General features: G+C 43.8%; 1 protein-coding gene and 1 long non-coding RNA gene across 2 annotated transcripts in view; both read right to left on the minus strand.

The window, feature by feature from the left end:
* The window catches only part of LOC112953327 (sucrase-isomaltase, intestinal-like), a gene marked incomplete at its 5' end in the record, with an annotated part of 37250 nt that extends 25373 nt beyond the window's left edge, over window positions 1-11877 (minus strand). Inside the window, 4 exons of the mRNA XM_026046359.1 lie at window positions 702-814; window positions 1319-1415; window positions 2110-2278; window positions 11810-11877. Coding sequence (XP_025902144.1) covers window positions 702-814; window positions 1319-1415; window positions 2110-2278; window positions 11810-11877 — 447 coding nt within the window. The remainder of the gene's footprint in view (window positions 1-701; window positions 815-1318; window positions 1416-2109; window positions 2279-11809) is intronic.
* A 41-nt stretch (window positions 11878-11918) lies between these two features.
* On the minus strand, window positions 11919-12101 carry LOC112953362. The gene is made up of 2 exons (XR_003250564.1): window positions 12069-12101; window positions 11919-11955 (listed from the first exon to the last, which is right to left on the minus strand). It is a non-coding gene; the product is annotated as an uncharacterized LOC112953362 (long non-coding RNA).
* Between the last annotated feature and the right edge of the window lie 2458 nt (window positions 12102-14559).

Below are 14559 nucleotides of genomic sequence, written 5' to 3' on the forward strand. Positions count from 1 at the left end.
TCTCTTTCCCAAAATACTGCTAAAATACTACTCAATTAGAATCATAGAGTAGCTGTAGATGTAATAGTATGATTATGGCAATGAAAGGAAGGGTTCAAAAGCCTCTCAGGATATTCACTAGATAAAGCTCTAGTTCTCAGGTAAATATAGATGATTTCTGGCAGACATCTAACTTGTTATTGAAAAATTCTGACAGTGGCTGCTCAGCAGGCTCTGGAATAGGCTGCTCCAGTGCTCAGTTCCTCTTGCAGTGGGAAAGGATTCAGCCTAACACGGAATTTTCGCCTTCCTCATACTAAGTCAGTGCTCTCTTCCCAGTAGGCACAGAGACCAAGCAGTCACCTCTCTCTCCACAATAACGGTGTTGTTATCTCCTCGCTAAAGTGATTTAAGTATCTGCACACCTTTGAACATTTGGGAGGGGACTTTTTAAAAAGGGCATTTCAGTCTTTTTGTGTACTTTGTTCCTTTCTTTTCTTCCCCTTAATGGGTCTATGCTTTCCTTAGTTTTCCTCYTACCGCTTACACAGTTTTTTGGCTGTTCGTCCCCACTTGCCTCGCCACATGACCATGTGCAGCTTTGAGCAAAGTCCAAGGGATGAAGATCTGGTTGACCTCTCAGATAACATTAGCAGTTCCCAACGGGAGCTCGTTACAAGATGCCACTCCAGATGAGATACACATATAACCYCACCACTAACCTCAGTGTACTGCTGGATTACGTTTTCAGGCGTGGGCCCAAGGAACATATAGAAGTCCAGGATGCCTCCAATAGTGCGGAAAGTTAGGGATGGATTTGGACTCAGAGAAACATCTGAAAGGGAAAGCAAGGTTCTCAGTACACATTAACTCTGCTATTTTAGTCTTTTCATTGGAAGTCACTGCCTGCCAGGGGAAACTGGCTTTGAAGACGGAGTGAAGATTCCCCTTCCCWCAAATTGAACCACCAGATTAATACAGTAGGGTGACCATGGCAACGTGCAAAACTATTCTCCACAGACAGAATATAGGACTAACCTAAATTGATTTGTTTCAGTTATGCTGATCCCAGAGGAAATTTCTTCCACCTTTTTCTCTCCCTGTATGTGCATCCATTTTCAAAAAATATAATACATTTTCATTGAAAATACCTTATCTTCTTTAACAGTCATTCTAATGAAATCTCCTTAAAAATATTATAGCAATTCCTAGAGACTTATGCAACAGTCAGTCTTATTTGTATCACAGGTAGAAAGCAATCAGTAAAATAGTTATTTATATTTACTGACTTAGCATCTTTGTATGTGTATGTAGTTCACATATCCACATATCTTCTTACCTTGTGCATTGGAGTTCAGCAGGAGAACACCATGGGCATTGGAGTCAGTCTCTACGCACATATAGAAAGGGTGAACCCCATAAAGATTAGCAAATGTCTGAAACATAAAGAAGACATTAGGTAGGGTTGTGTTTTGCAGTTTTTCATAGATTTTTCAGTTGTATACACATGCAAAGACAAGGAAATAATTTCATTTATAGGTAAAAAGACTTACTTTGAAAAACTGGTTTTTTTTTTTCACCTAAACCAGTTAAATTGATAGAACAAAAAATATTTTTTTTCTGCGTCACACAGTGTTGCTTACTGTTCTTTCTTGTTTAAACCTTCCACGCTCTGTGAAACCCTCCGAAGTTACATAGGTAAGAAATGCTTTGCTAGTTAAAATAAAATCATCAAATTGACTCAACTTTAGTCAAATATCTCATCCAAGAGTGAGCCCTGCTGAAGTTCAGTTTGTCTGCGTGAACAGAGATTGACCCAAGCATGGAATTAAGTGTCTTTCTGAACCAGACTCTTGACAAACACAGTATACTTCCCTGACAACTAACTGCATTATAAAAAGGTTTCTGATGAAAAGTCTCAAAGTCACCTCAGAATGACTCRCAATTTTGCCATTTAATTAAAACATATGACACCTACAAAACATGAGACAAAGCACATTTTTCACTCTCTGCCATCAATTCCCATCAGCAGTGTTATCATACAGAGAGCTTCCCTTGGCAAAGCTATAGTCTACCACTTCCTTTTTACGATGCAAGTTTAGGAAAAAAATGTTGCATTAATTTTATTACCGTTGGCGACTGATCCCTGCTAAACATGCCATAAGTAGCAAAGTTCATGCTGTGTTTGAAGGATGGGTGCTCGTGTTCACCAAACCCGTACACTGAGGTGGATGGCACTGTAGTTGTAATCTGTAGATACTGGTTGGAAAAAATCAGATCATTCAGGGATGCATCCCACCTATGACAAAGAGATGAGAGATAATTATTTTCCTTATGTTTAGTATTTAAGCTCATCTCTGTACACTTTGACTTTTTTTGGTATTTGAGATGGTAAAAACATAAAACATTCAATGTGAAGAGGAATTCATGTATCTAAGGTACTTAACCAAACACTCATTAATTTCATCTTGCAATGGCAACAGACATCTCATCTACTTACAAAATCAAACACATCAGTATATTTTTAAAAAGAACAACTAAAATAAGAGAAGACACTATCTATAATCTTATTACCAAAATAAGTGGTTGCTTGTGCTATTTCTATGACAACCAACGGGGTGGGCTGAGGATTGTTATTACGCAGTGGGGTTCAGAATGCTAAATGAGAACAACAGATACTTAGTGGTTATCAGTTTTTACATTTAACACTTTGCTGCATCAGGACCTAAATACTCTTGTTGCCCCTGACTTTATGGAGGTGCTTAGCACAGCAGAGTGACAAATTCCTCCAGACTGCTTGAGTGAGGTGTTTTTATTGTGATGGCTCTTCTCTTGCTTCTCTTCCCAGCCRAATGAATGCCTTTATTTCTCTTGAATCATCTGTGGACACAGGCTCACATTTTAATTAGGTGTTACATTCTGTTTCCTATCTCTAGTGCTATAATGAGCTGCAAGCTAGATGGGGAGGAACATAGTCAAGCTGTGGAGAAGCGTTTCACTAATGGTACTATGTAGGCCATGAGTACCACATTTAGATAGCACCCTCTCGAGCCTTGTTTAACCGTGAATTTGTTACAGCTAATTAAAATAAATGAGCCAAAGCCACAGAGTGGAGAAGTGGCTTAATTCTTCTTTTAATGACATTTTGTCAATGATTTTGGAAAAATTAAATGGTTGATCAAATTGACTGGAAAATCAGAGAAGCGGAGCTGGGTGGTACCAGTGGTGGAAGAGGAGCATCCCTTGGGCCTCTGGTTGCCACCAGCACTGTCAAGCAAGCTATGTACCCTAGAATGACACCAGCGGTCATTCACACATAGAGGGTCTATGCATGTAGGGGAAAAAAAAGAAAAAATAAAGTGGCCTTTTTCGCAAGCAGGAATAAAAAGGGGGGGGGGGCAGGGGAAAGGATTTGTATTTAACTAACTGTTGAATTGGTTGCTTGCCAGCAGCAACTTTCCTTCCTTTCCATCATCTCCTCCACCTACACGCGGTCCTGAGCGAGGTTGTCTCCTAACAGGAAGGTTAATGTGCACGGCGTGTCCCTGGGAAGCGGATGCAGCCCGTGGCAAGCGGAGGCCTTTCCGCGCGAGGCRGAGGGACAGGCTCTGGGGCCAGGAGCGCAGTCACGCTCAGCAGCCCGGCTCCGTGCCGGGGCAGCACGGCCACTGCTCCGAGCGGACCGCGGCTTACGTAAAAAGCAAAGGATGCCACAGGGGAAAYGCTTTGGGAAGAGCTTAAATAGCTGTCCTAACTCATTGAGCACTCTCCACGATGCCTGATCGGAGACGTGAGGCTCTATACGTCTGGGTAGCCACGTCTCGGCACGGGCATTTCCCATCGTGAGAGCTATCCGTGTTGCTATGGTATTCCAAGTGCTACTAAGCCTGTCCATTCCTTGCCCAGGAGAGTGGCTGGGGTGGCAGAAACTGCAGTCCCAGCAGCACAGTCCCCGCCACACCAGGTCTTTAAACAGTGGAGATGCTGTTTTATACCTCGATCATCCCCCGTATATCACTGACACACACYGAACTTCCATGTCGGGTCACCTGAATGGTGTCCAGGGCTGCCATTCCCAATGGCACCACGCTCCTCACCATGCTGCAAAGCCCCACTTTACATCAACAGCATCTTCTTGGAGGCTGGAATGGCCATAGGCTAAATAGAGCATTGRCTACAACATAAAACTGTCACAAGAGCAAGCAATGACACTTTTTTTTTTTGTAGTCACCATTTTTATCTTCTAGATCCTGTAGCAGAGACAAGCTCTCCCCTAGCACCTTTCCACTTGCCTCCTCTCTCAGGAGGCTGCATTGTGGTAATCTGTATGTTGTTTCAAAACATCACAATATTTGTTTGGGTTATGTTGGGGAGAAGCGATCATTTAAACAAAAACCAAATGTTTGTCATTTCTCAAACACCAGGARACAATAAAAGGAAATGTTATATTTCTCCCACCTCCTCTCCTGCTGGTTTAAGGCTGGTAGAAGTAACAAAACAGGAGGGAACAAAAAATGATGCTCCATGCACAGGCATTTGCATGGTTCTCCTCCAGCAGTCTTAGGAATTGTAACAGTGCAGAGGGACAACAGACAAATCTGAAAAGATTTGTTGAAAAGAGGTTGTCCACTACAAAAGATTAAGTCCCTACCAGAAGATACATGTGGAAGAGTGGGTAAATAASAGAGCCCTTTCTTTTGCACCAGAATAGCTGCACTCTGCTCACTTTTGAAAATATTAACCCTTCAGTGCCTCTGTAGCAGATACACCTGCCTGTAGAAAATTAAACTGGACCCCTGATATTCCTGCCTGGGCTGCTGTGAACTTCCCCTTCCCAGGCTAATAGTGAGCTGCTGCTTGTCCTGTAAGTCTGATTGATAAAATGTAGTGCTTCCTTTCAAACACTTAATTATACAAAAGAGGAATCCTCTCTATTATTAACCTATTATCAGGAAAAAAAAAAAAAAAAAAAAAAAAAGAATGACTCAGGAATGAAAAGAACTGTGTAAGTATTAACTTTTCTGGCCRGTAAGTGAACTGAGAYCTATTCAACACCCATCAAGCATCCCTCAGGTCACCAGAACCAACGAACAGTGAAGCAGCAGTTGAAGAAGATGGGCAAGCAGACAGATAAAACAGCTAGTTCATGCTGAAGGAGTAATTTATGACTAATGTGTTCATGGTGATGGGGAAGGATGACTAAAAGGCAATATAATACAGTTTGCAGAAGTGCAGTCATCCATCCTTTGCAACACGAGCTGAACGTGACAGTTTACCTGGTTGAAGAACTTCTCCCTGCTTCGGTTTTCTGGAGAGAGTAGCTCTGCTGCTTGTAGAGCACAGTACAGATGCAGATGGTGCAGAGCCCTAACCTGCCTGCTGTGCACAGACAGCTGCTGGCACATGCTGAGAGGCCTCACAAAGCCTCCAGGATCAGAAGACTTGGGGGGAGCACACAATGCATTGTTTGAAGACATGCATAATGCATTATTTGTACATTTAACATTATCTTACGTTGGGCCACTTTATTTTTTGCAGCATACCCAAGAGAAACGAGCCCATTACTTCAAAGTAAGAGCATGTTTCTCTCTCTTGTTCATGCTGAGGAAATGGTCCCTTAGCACCGGCTTGGCTTGGTCTCCAGCYCCTTGGGGAGCTGCAGGCCTGCAAAGGGGCACACGCTGTGTGTTCACTGGGGCCTGCAAATGCAGGTGGAAACCTCGCGTGGCTGTCAGGAAAGCAGGGCTGAGGCTCCCAGCAGAGCTCTGCCACACTGCATTTGTTTCCAGAGTGCAGGGGCCGGCTCTGCACGTGCGGGCTGCATGCAAAGCAGGAGAGSACTTTAGTGACTGAGCAGTAATGCAGCCTATTTTTAGGTCCTCAAATATACTTGGTGCCTCTAACTCAACCTGCTTGGGTTTGGGGAGATTATCAGCCTTAGGAGCCCAGGAGTCTGTGATTTTCCATAGTGCTCAGATTTCTGAAAAATGTTTTCATTCTCTCATAGCCACTGGATGCCCGATTAGCTGCAGTCCTTGAAGCAACCACAAGCACCACTGGCCAGCCAAAGACATGCCAAGAATTTTCAAATATTTATCTGATTCTTAAGGTGATCTAAAAAGAAGGAGAGTTAGCACCCTCCAGCCAAAAGATTTTCAACAAACAAAACATTTTAAAAAACTATTGGTAGGAAGTATTTACAGCTATTGACACATTTCTACTTCTTCTGCACTCATTGTCATGGTATCAAGGTATCTCCTATAAATCACTAGATATCTAATGCTTCATTTTTGTTCTCAAAAACCCTTGAGTAAGGAATAGACCTGAAACACTTCTTGCCCATGTAACATAAATCATAAATGATGAGAAGACAAAAATAATGCCTCTCACAAACTAGAAGCAAACTCAAGCCACCCATGCTGCACACAGCTTGCTCCTGGTGCTTTCAGCAAAATAGCAGTTTAAGACAATGGCATTATAAATCATTCTAATAGCCTTGCCTATGTAAAAACATCTTCATGGTAAGTGGCGTCTGTGCTTACTACCACAGTCAATAAAAAAAAGGCAGCTGAACTCTGCAGTGGTCTTTGTAAATTAGGGAAGATTCGATTTTTGTTATTTGTTCCATGTCTTCCCAACTCTGATAGCAAGCAAGGTATTCCAAACTTTTAGTGGAGAGAATGGAGCATTTATTTGGGCTGGAAAAAATATTCTGCCTCCCATTATTCATATGGTATCAGGAAGTAAAAGTCACTTGGGGAACGGATATTAAAGCGGAAAATCAAATCATTAGTCCATCCTTCAGCAGCCTGTCTCCAGCAATGGCCCATGACAGATATTGTAGAGGGTGGCATAAGATGTCACTCAGAGACAATAACCTGCTTATAGAGGAAGTTTCTGACTGTTTTCAGAGAATTAGTTTATGTTGWGAGACATGGAGACAGAAATAATTACTATTTTTTGTACAGATTATCTTTTATTATGCATGAATGTGCATCCTGCTGAACTTCCCATGTCAGTACTGCCCTGAGGCCATGAGTCCCACAGAGTAATTACACACTGCAAAATTAGTATGTCTGTGTTATTTATCTCTGCTTTAAAGCAAACGGTTCTGGGCCTTTTACTCTCYGTGCTTGAAGAAACCTACACCTTCTTTAAGGCTGCAGGAACATACTTTTTACTGCCTCTCTGAGCGGTTGYTGTTGTTAATGTGGGAGCAGAAAGGAAAACAGCATTCAGTCAACGAGCACATCACTAAATGATGCAGAGACATTTCAGCCTGCTCAGTTTTGTTCCGTCGCCTGGGTTATTGCAGCCCTATTTTCTTTTTGGCTTTAATTAGCACAGGGGCCTGCACAGCAACAGGCCACTGCCCCACAAAAGCTGCMAGAACAGCTAAGGTAGCGTGGGCAAGGATTTATTAAACTAAAGTCGATCGCAAGTTCCTCGACAAAACTTTTTGCCCCCAATCATGCCAGTTTGTCAAAATGAGAATTTCTGTAGAAYTGTAGGAATGAGGAATGTTCCCTGCTGTCCTGACTTCCCCAAGCAGCTGGTGGTTCACACATTTTACCTGCAGGGTGGAAGGCCATGGCCCAGTCCCTGTTTCTCACAGTTCAGATCAAAGACCTGGAGCTTTAAGTCAGCGTCAGATTTTAGTTATGTTCCAGGCAAAATGAAAAGCACCTGGCATTTTTATAGGCAATTTTTATAGAGTTCTGCCTTCCCCTACACCTCTAATCTGATCTCTTCTCAGCTAAGGGGAGGACTTGCCTGGGCCATGACTGAGATAACGGGAACGCAGAAAAGGGCAAGGAAATGGGGCTGGATCAGGCAAGACCAGGTGGGGCAGAAAAGCAAAAGCGGATCAGAATGAATGAGGTAAGAGGAAGAGTATGAGARGAAGCCAAGATGCATTACGGGGCCGGAGACACGGAGGCAGGCTGAGAGCCAAGAGCCGCCCCCGGCATTTCCATGGGCTCCGGCACCCGGAGGCGCCTGGATCATTTCCCTGCATAACCCCATCTAATCCTGACCCCATGCAGGCAGAGCAGTAGCTGCTGCCTGATTGCCTTGGAGCAAGCTGAAATGTAGTAGGACTTTGCTTTTTATTCTTGATCCTGGCTCCACATGAGGTTTGCAATCAGCTGTTAATGGCTCTTGCCTTGCATAATTCATTCCTCTCTCTGGTTTTTGTGATTACACGTAGCTCTGACTTTATCCTGCCTTCTTTGAGCCGATGCTCAGGTAGTGCTGATATCACCAAGGCTCTTTGCACACGAGTAGGAGAAATGCCTATAAATCACTTCCAGGAATATCTACAGTCTCTGCAATTTTTCCAATGTGGTGTTTTTATATCAAGTGGACAGAACATGATTTTGCTGTGATCTTTGCATGTCCTGCCATCTCACTGCTACAAAGTTAAAGCACAAACGCACATTTATCGAACCCCAGCTAGAGGCTGCACCATGGAAAGGGTGAATGAGAAATAAAAATGTGCATGTTCAAAGCAACTATTGTAGCGAACTGCCCAAAATCACAATAGGTTTCTGCTTGAGACTATTTCCCATGCAGATTGTATCAGTCGCACCGGAGTACTCCCAGCAAGAACAGACAACACTCTGGGGATTATGAGGATTTTTAGGTTTCTTTTTTAGTGGGTCATTCAACACTGCAAAGCTGCTGGTGAGAGATAAAGTGCCTCATATAAAATAGATTTCTGTGTATTTGGAGTTGCTTTACAATAGGAAACCCTTCCTGAGCGATGTCAGAAATGCCCAGCAGTGAGCAGGGATCTGGTTTTGTATAGGCACTATGTTTTATCCACTCAAGTATGGGGAGTGTAATTGCAGCACCTCCCAGATAGGCTTCATTTGCCCACATCTACTATTTTKGATCAATATTTGTGTGCATATGAAGATTAATGCCTGAATGATTGATTCAGATGCTCACTGAGATGGCAAGGCCATAGCCATAGACATCTTAGAAGAGGCGAGACAAATCCCCACAGATGTTAAATGCTTGGCTGTTTCTCAGGGACATTTCTCTTGTCTAGACATGTCACTCTGAGCATGAAAGTGGCCACCTGTGAAGCTCAGTGAAGTCCCTGGTGTGTCAGGGTCCCTGCACAAGTAATTTACAGCTCACGAGGGGTTCAGAGGAGAACCAGGTTTTAGTGCTTTTGCTGCTGACTTTGAGACAAGAAGAGGGTGGGACAAGCACAGGGCAAAGATCACAAAGATGAAGACATCCACAGAGCCTTCCCTGGGTGCCCTTGGTTCTCCTCATACCGATTCGCACCATCCCATGGAGGGGAAGGAAGAGGGGAATACCTCACACTGTCTCCTCACCATTTCACTGGAATGAAAGAGGATGTTTCCTATACGCCTAAGAGGAAATGGCTGGGCCAGCTGGGAGATGGGTGATGTGTGGGATGCTACATCTTATGCACCTGGAAAGGGTATTGGGAAGGGGCTGTGCTGCTCAGGGGATGCTCATGAAAGCAGCAGCAGAAAGCACCTTCTAACCTCAGCTKCTCTGTGGTTCTCTGATATTGCTGAGCACCCACAGTCCTTACTCTGATGGGCTGGACCAAGGAAAGAATGAAAGAAGCATTTTTGCTCCTCACAGAGGGAACTCCACTCCAAATATGATTCAGTTGTGAGAGGAATTGCTCCCTGTTGAGACGTGATCCTTCAGTCTATAAGTACCCACTGTGCCATTTGACATGAAACAAAATTTCCTGGGAACATATAATTTTCCTTTCTATATGCAAAATGCCATGTCTCTCTGCTGATGAGAATCTTTTAGTAGCAGCACTGCCAACGTATGTGGGATAAAAACCCATTAACTGGGTGTAATATTCACCTGTAATTTCCTTTTTTTAAAGTTGGTTGGATTTCAAAAGAACTCCATTACCTGCCTTGACACAAGGGACACTTTCCCGGTGGCGAGGCTCAATAGCGGCACGTTGCCACTGAAAACTGGGCCACTGATATTAACCAAGAGTGCCCTCTACCTTCCTCTCCCTCGCAGCTCTCTCCTCTCCCAGAGTCACAAGTTTGGGAAGAGCACAAAGTTTCGGAAAGCCGCCTGGATGTGCCCTATCCATGTGAGGAGAGGGGAGCACACGGCTGCTCCGGTTGCTGGGGAAATCCCCCAGCAAGGACTGACCCAGCTCTGCCTCTCATCAGCTTTTGGCAGCTCAGCAAATCAAACCCTACRTTTGCTTCATCCCCTTCCGTTATCTGGGACACCCCAAATCAGGGAATGTCTTGAATACTCGAGACCAAACTCTTGGGCTTTGGTTCCAGGTGAGAAAGAGTGAAAGGGAGCTTGCTATGACTGAGCTGGTGCTCATTAGGCATTCACCTCTTCCATCAGTTCTAATTAATGAGTCCTTATAAAAATCTCTTACTACAAAGAAGAAAAAAAAAAGGAGGGGGCTTTAACTTAAGCCTTCTATTTCCACAAAGCTGTTAAGTCTAAAGAGGAATTAAATTATTTTTGTTATCTGAGTAATGCATAATACATTCATTTACAAGAGCCTATAAAAAGAAAACTTTACAGAATTGGCTGTGACGTCTATAAAGAGATGCTGCAAGACTGTAGTTTAAAAGAATGGGCAGCTAATTAAGAGCCCAGGGCGCTGCTTCCATCTGCAGACTTGGACCTCTTCAGAGGCCACACTCCCTTACATGAAGCACACATGTTGTGCCATCTATATATTTCTTGCAAGGAGGATGTTTATATTTTTATATTTTGAGGAAAACACCCCAGTAATCTGAGCATGTGCTTTGCAGAGGCTACAGCTGCCCCTGCACCTCACGGGGAAGGAGCCTCACGCGGTGTGAGCCAAGGCAAAACAACTGGGCTTAATCAGGAGAAGGGAAATGAGCCACTGACAGGAATTAAGACGCTGATACAGACACAACCACAGACTCCTGTGCACCGCAGCCCTGCTGCGACTCCATATGTATACKTTTACATACGTTTATATATTCTGCCCATCTCCCTCACCTGCATGGGATACGATACCACAGAGCCACCCTCAGCACCCCAATTTATCTCTGCACCAGTCACAGGCTGCTGCTGGCGCTGACCCAGAGCGTCACCAAAGGGACCTGGTGCCTCCACGAGCACGGAGGGAGTTACTCTGTCCAAACAAATCTTCTGCTCTACAGAGTTACACAGAAGAGGTGTGCTGGCCAAAGGCAAGAAAATGAGAAATTAGAAAACTTGCTGACATCTGCTTCAAGGGGGGGCTTAGGCTTAACTTAAAAATTAACTTAACTTAAAAAGCAGGACCAGCTGCTTAAAAAACTAGTACTTTCGCAGTGTGACAAATTAGACACACAAATCCCATTCACTGCCTTCAATCCATTGAAACTAGTGGAAGTTAGAGGACTAAGGCCTCCAGGGGTGTAAGCTTTCCTTTCCCAGACCATCATTTGCAAGACACTTGGTGATCAATTTCTGATGTACTAAAATGTCAGAATATTCAGAAAATTGCACTTCGGTGCAGTCTGCAAGTTCAATCTACCAGCGCCTCAAGCTCTGCTCTGAGAAACTTTGCCCACAAAGTTATTTGTCTTATTGGACAACTTGACTGCATTCATGTACATATTCACCCATTACACAGGCATATACTTACATTAAAAATGAATGTTTTCAAGGCACAAGGCATAAATTTATGTATATGACACAGCCAATTTATGGAAAAATCATTTTTTCCTGCGTTCCACAGACCCAAGCAAGAATGTATGAGAAATAGAGCTTCTCTCTTCATTCTTACTTTCTGCAAAATAAAGTTAATAAATTTTGTACTCACAGCACGGTGCCGGTGCTTTTCCTCTTGATAGTGATGTGAGAGGTAGCATCATCAAACTCAATGTCATATTTAGTGTCAGCAGCAGCAACAGAAGGGGATTCAATGTGGAGGGGAACTTCAAATCGCTCGTGGTTAGGATCATAAATCTAAAACAAGGCAAGGAGGGATCAAGGATCAAAGGATCAAGACGAGTTAGGGATTTTTTGTTACTTTATGATGTATAGTTTAATTTTAATTTTTTTTTTTTTTGGATACTCACTTTAAACCTGAGTCTGTCACTTGTCTGGAACTCCACGTCTATGACTACGGGAGAAATGTCATTCCCAAACAGCGACAACGTCTGGCGTTTGTTCAGTGTTACCCTGTGAGATAAACACTTTTTAACGCCAACCACCACAACTCCCAACATATAAACACTACAAAATGGGGGAGGAAGCAACTCTGGTTTTGTGCGTCAGTTCTATAAAAAGTCCTTAATTTGTCAGGAGAAGTAATCTTTGAATATAATCTTCCTTTTGCTAACACGAGCCTCGGCTCTGCTTGCTGAGATTCTAGCAGGCTGCTCTCTCCAGCAGAAGTTTCTACAGAAACTACTTTTGTGAATGTGTTTACAGGTTGCCTAATGAGATTTAGGAGTCTCCGTCTTTGGAGATATCTAAAATCTGAACGCAGTCTTGGGCAACCTACTCTAGATGACCCTGCTTGAGCAGGAGATTGGGCTAGATGATCTCCAAAGGTCCTTTCCAACCTCAGCCATACAGTCCTGTGGTACGAAGGCCTGTACATCACAGCTGGGAGCACAGTGGGGTACAGCCATATGTTCATCCTCAAATCGACCCCCAAATATAAGGTTATTCCAACCAAATCATTCATGATTTTCACTATCTCTTATCTATTGATCCTTCGTCAGTAGAGATCAGAGCACTCCGCAAAGTAAGAGTAGATTGTGGTAGCATTTATTTTGTCCAGGTTTAAATCCAAATAAAGATGTCTGCATCTAAGAGAGTCAGCTTAGGCTCTCCTAACAGCTAAGGGAGAAACAGGTGCTCCCAAGGCAGAAGTCTCCAAGCATGTTGAAGACATAGTTCTTAGGATAAGATGAACCACCTTGTACAAGTGCCTGTTTTCCTCACTGCTAATGTGGTCTAACGAGCTCAAATGTAGGCGCTATACTGGCCCAAGGGGAGACCTAAGGGTCTCACCTTCACAAGTTGGGCACAGGATGGTGAAATAATGTGTGCAGAGTCTCCAAATAAACTACTGTCAGGCCAGGAACAGGAACCCAGGTTGGTCCCAACCCAAGCTAATGCACCCCGTGATGCCCCATCCCTGTCCCTGTGCAAGGATGCAGCGTTGCAGGATGCCTGGCAGGTTTACCTCCAGCCTTTAGCCGTCTTCTCTGCATTCCCACTTAGGGAATAGCCGTAGGGACTGTCTTCTGGGAAGAAGCACCAGGGGGCATTCGGCACCTCGGTGGAGCACCAGACGCAGCCGCGGGCTTCGCACCTCTCCTGGGAGGCGCCGGGCTGCGGGTGGCAGTCGACGCGGCTCTTCACCGAGATACCCCGCGAACACTGCAGGTCTTCGCCCCAGCAGGGGCTCGGCCCTAGGACTGAACCAGAATATGGAAAAAAGCAGTCAAAGCACAGTGCAAACTTCTCAGGGGTGACTAAAAAACAATGCAAATGTCTTCGTCAGGTCTTTTGGGGTTTTCTTTCCTGTCCAGGAGCTGAAATATGTGACTCTTTCGATGGAGGTGACCCCAGAGTGACTGAAACAAGAGCATCTAGTTCCTTCTGTGCACRCCGAGAGGTCCTCCTAGCCCTGCACCTCGGCTCCGGGGTCCTGCTGGAGCAGGACTGACTCGAAATGCTCAGGGAAGGTTAAATAAGGAAATAATGAACCTGCTCCCGAGGCGTGAAAACCGCTCTCCAGCCTAGTGGAAAGCCAGGTCTGCTTCCGTAAGGACTAAATGGACACGTACACACATGAATATGTGAAATCAGCACATGGTGTACCTATATGCATAAATATATAACGGTGATTGCGTATATGCTTGTATTATTGCTTCATTTATATATTACATGCAACGTATATTTGTTATGAGTTTGTTCCTAGAGCTGGGGTTGTGATTAAAAGGAAAATACTGATGGTAAAAGAAAGGCACAAATTAGTCATTCTCAGAATTGTCCTGACGAAAAGCTCTTACATAAGGCACTAAATCTTTCCTTTTTCCTAGCTGCTGGCCTAGCCCTATTCCCCTGGGAGGAACAAGCCCATTGAAGTCAGGGGGATTGAACCTCTAGCTCCCTGCTGTGATAACAAAATACTGTGTTATCAAATGCTGAAAAGAGAGCGGGCGTATGGCAGACAGCACACTTATTTTAAAGGTAACTTGTGTCATTCTAGTCATTATGACAATATTCAGGGATTAAAGCTACTTGAAAAACAATTTCTTTTCTCTATAAATGACTAATACCTCTGCTTTAAAATCTTCAGCAGGGACTATTGTGCATCTGAAAACTTGCAACAGGATTGCTCATGCAGTGAGTCCTTCTGCACACAGGGAAGTTTACACACAGAGGTACACAAGCAATAATTCATATACTGAAAAGATGCAGAACTGCAGATTCACTAGAAATGTACATCCTTCCCCTAGGTCAGCATTTATTTCCAAACAGAGGATGGGAATGGAGAGAAGGGAGAGCTTATTAGTGTCTAGCTTTAATATTTTTAGAAAAATGTAACAT

The sequence above is a fragment of the Nothoprocta perdicaria genome, unplaced genomic scaffold (assembly GCF_003342845.1).
Source record: "Nothoprocta perdicaria isolate Ctin4 unplaced genomic scaffold, notPer1 scaffold_44, whole genome shotgun sequence".
Classification (NCBI taxonomy): domain Eukaryota; kingdom Metazoa; phylum Chordata; class Aves; order Tinamiformes; family Tinamidae; genus Nothoprocta; species Nothoprocta perdicaria.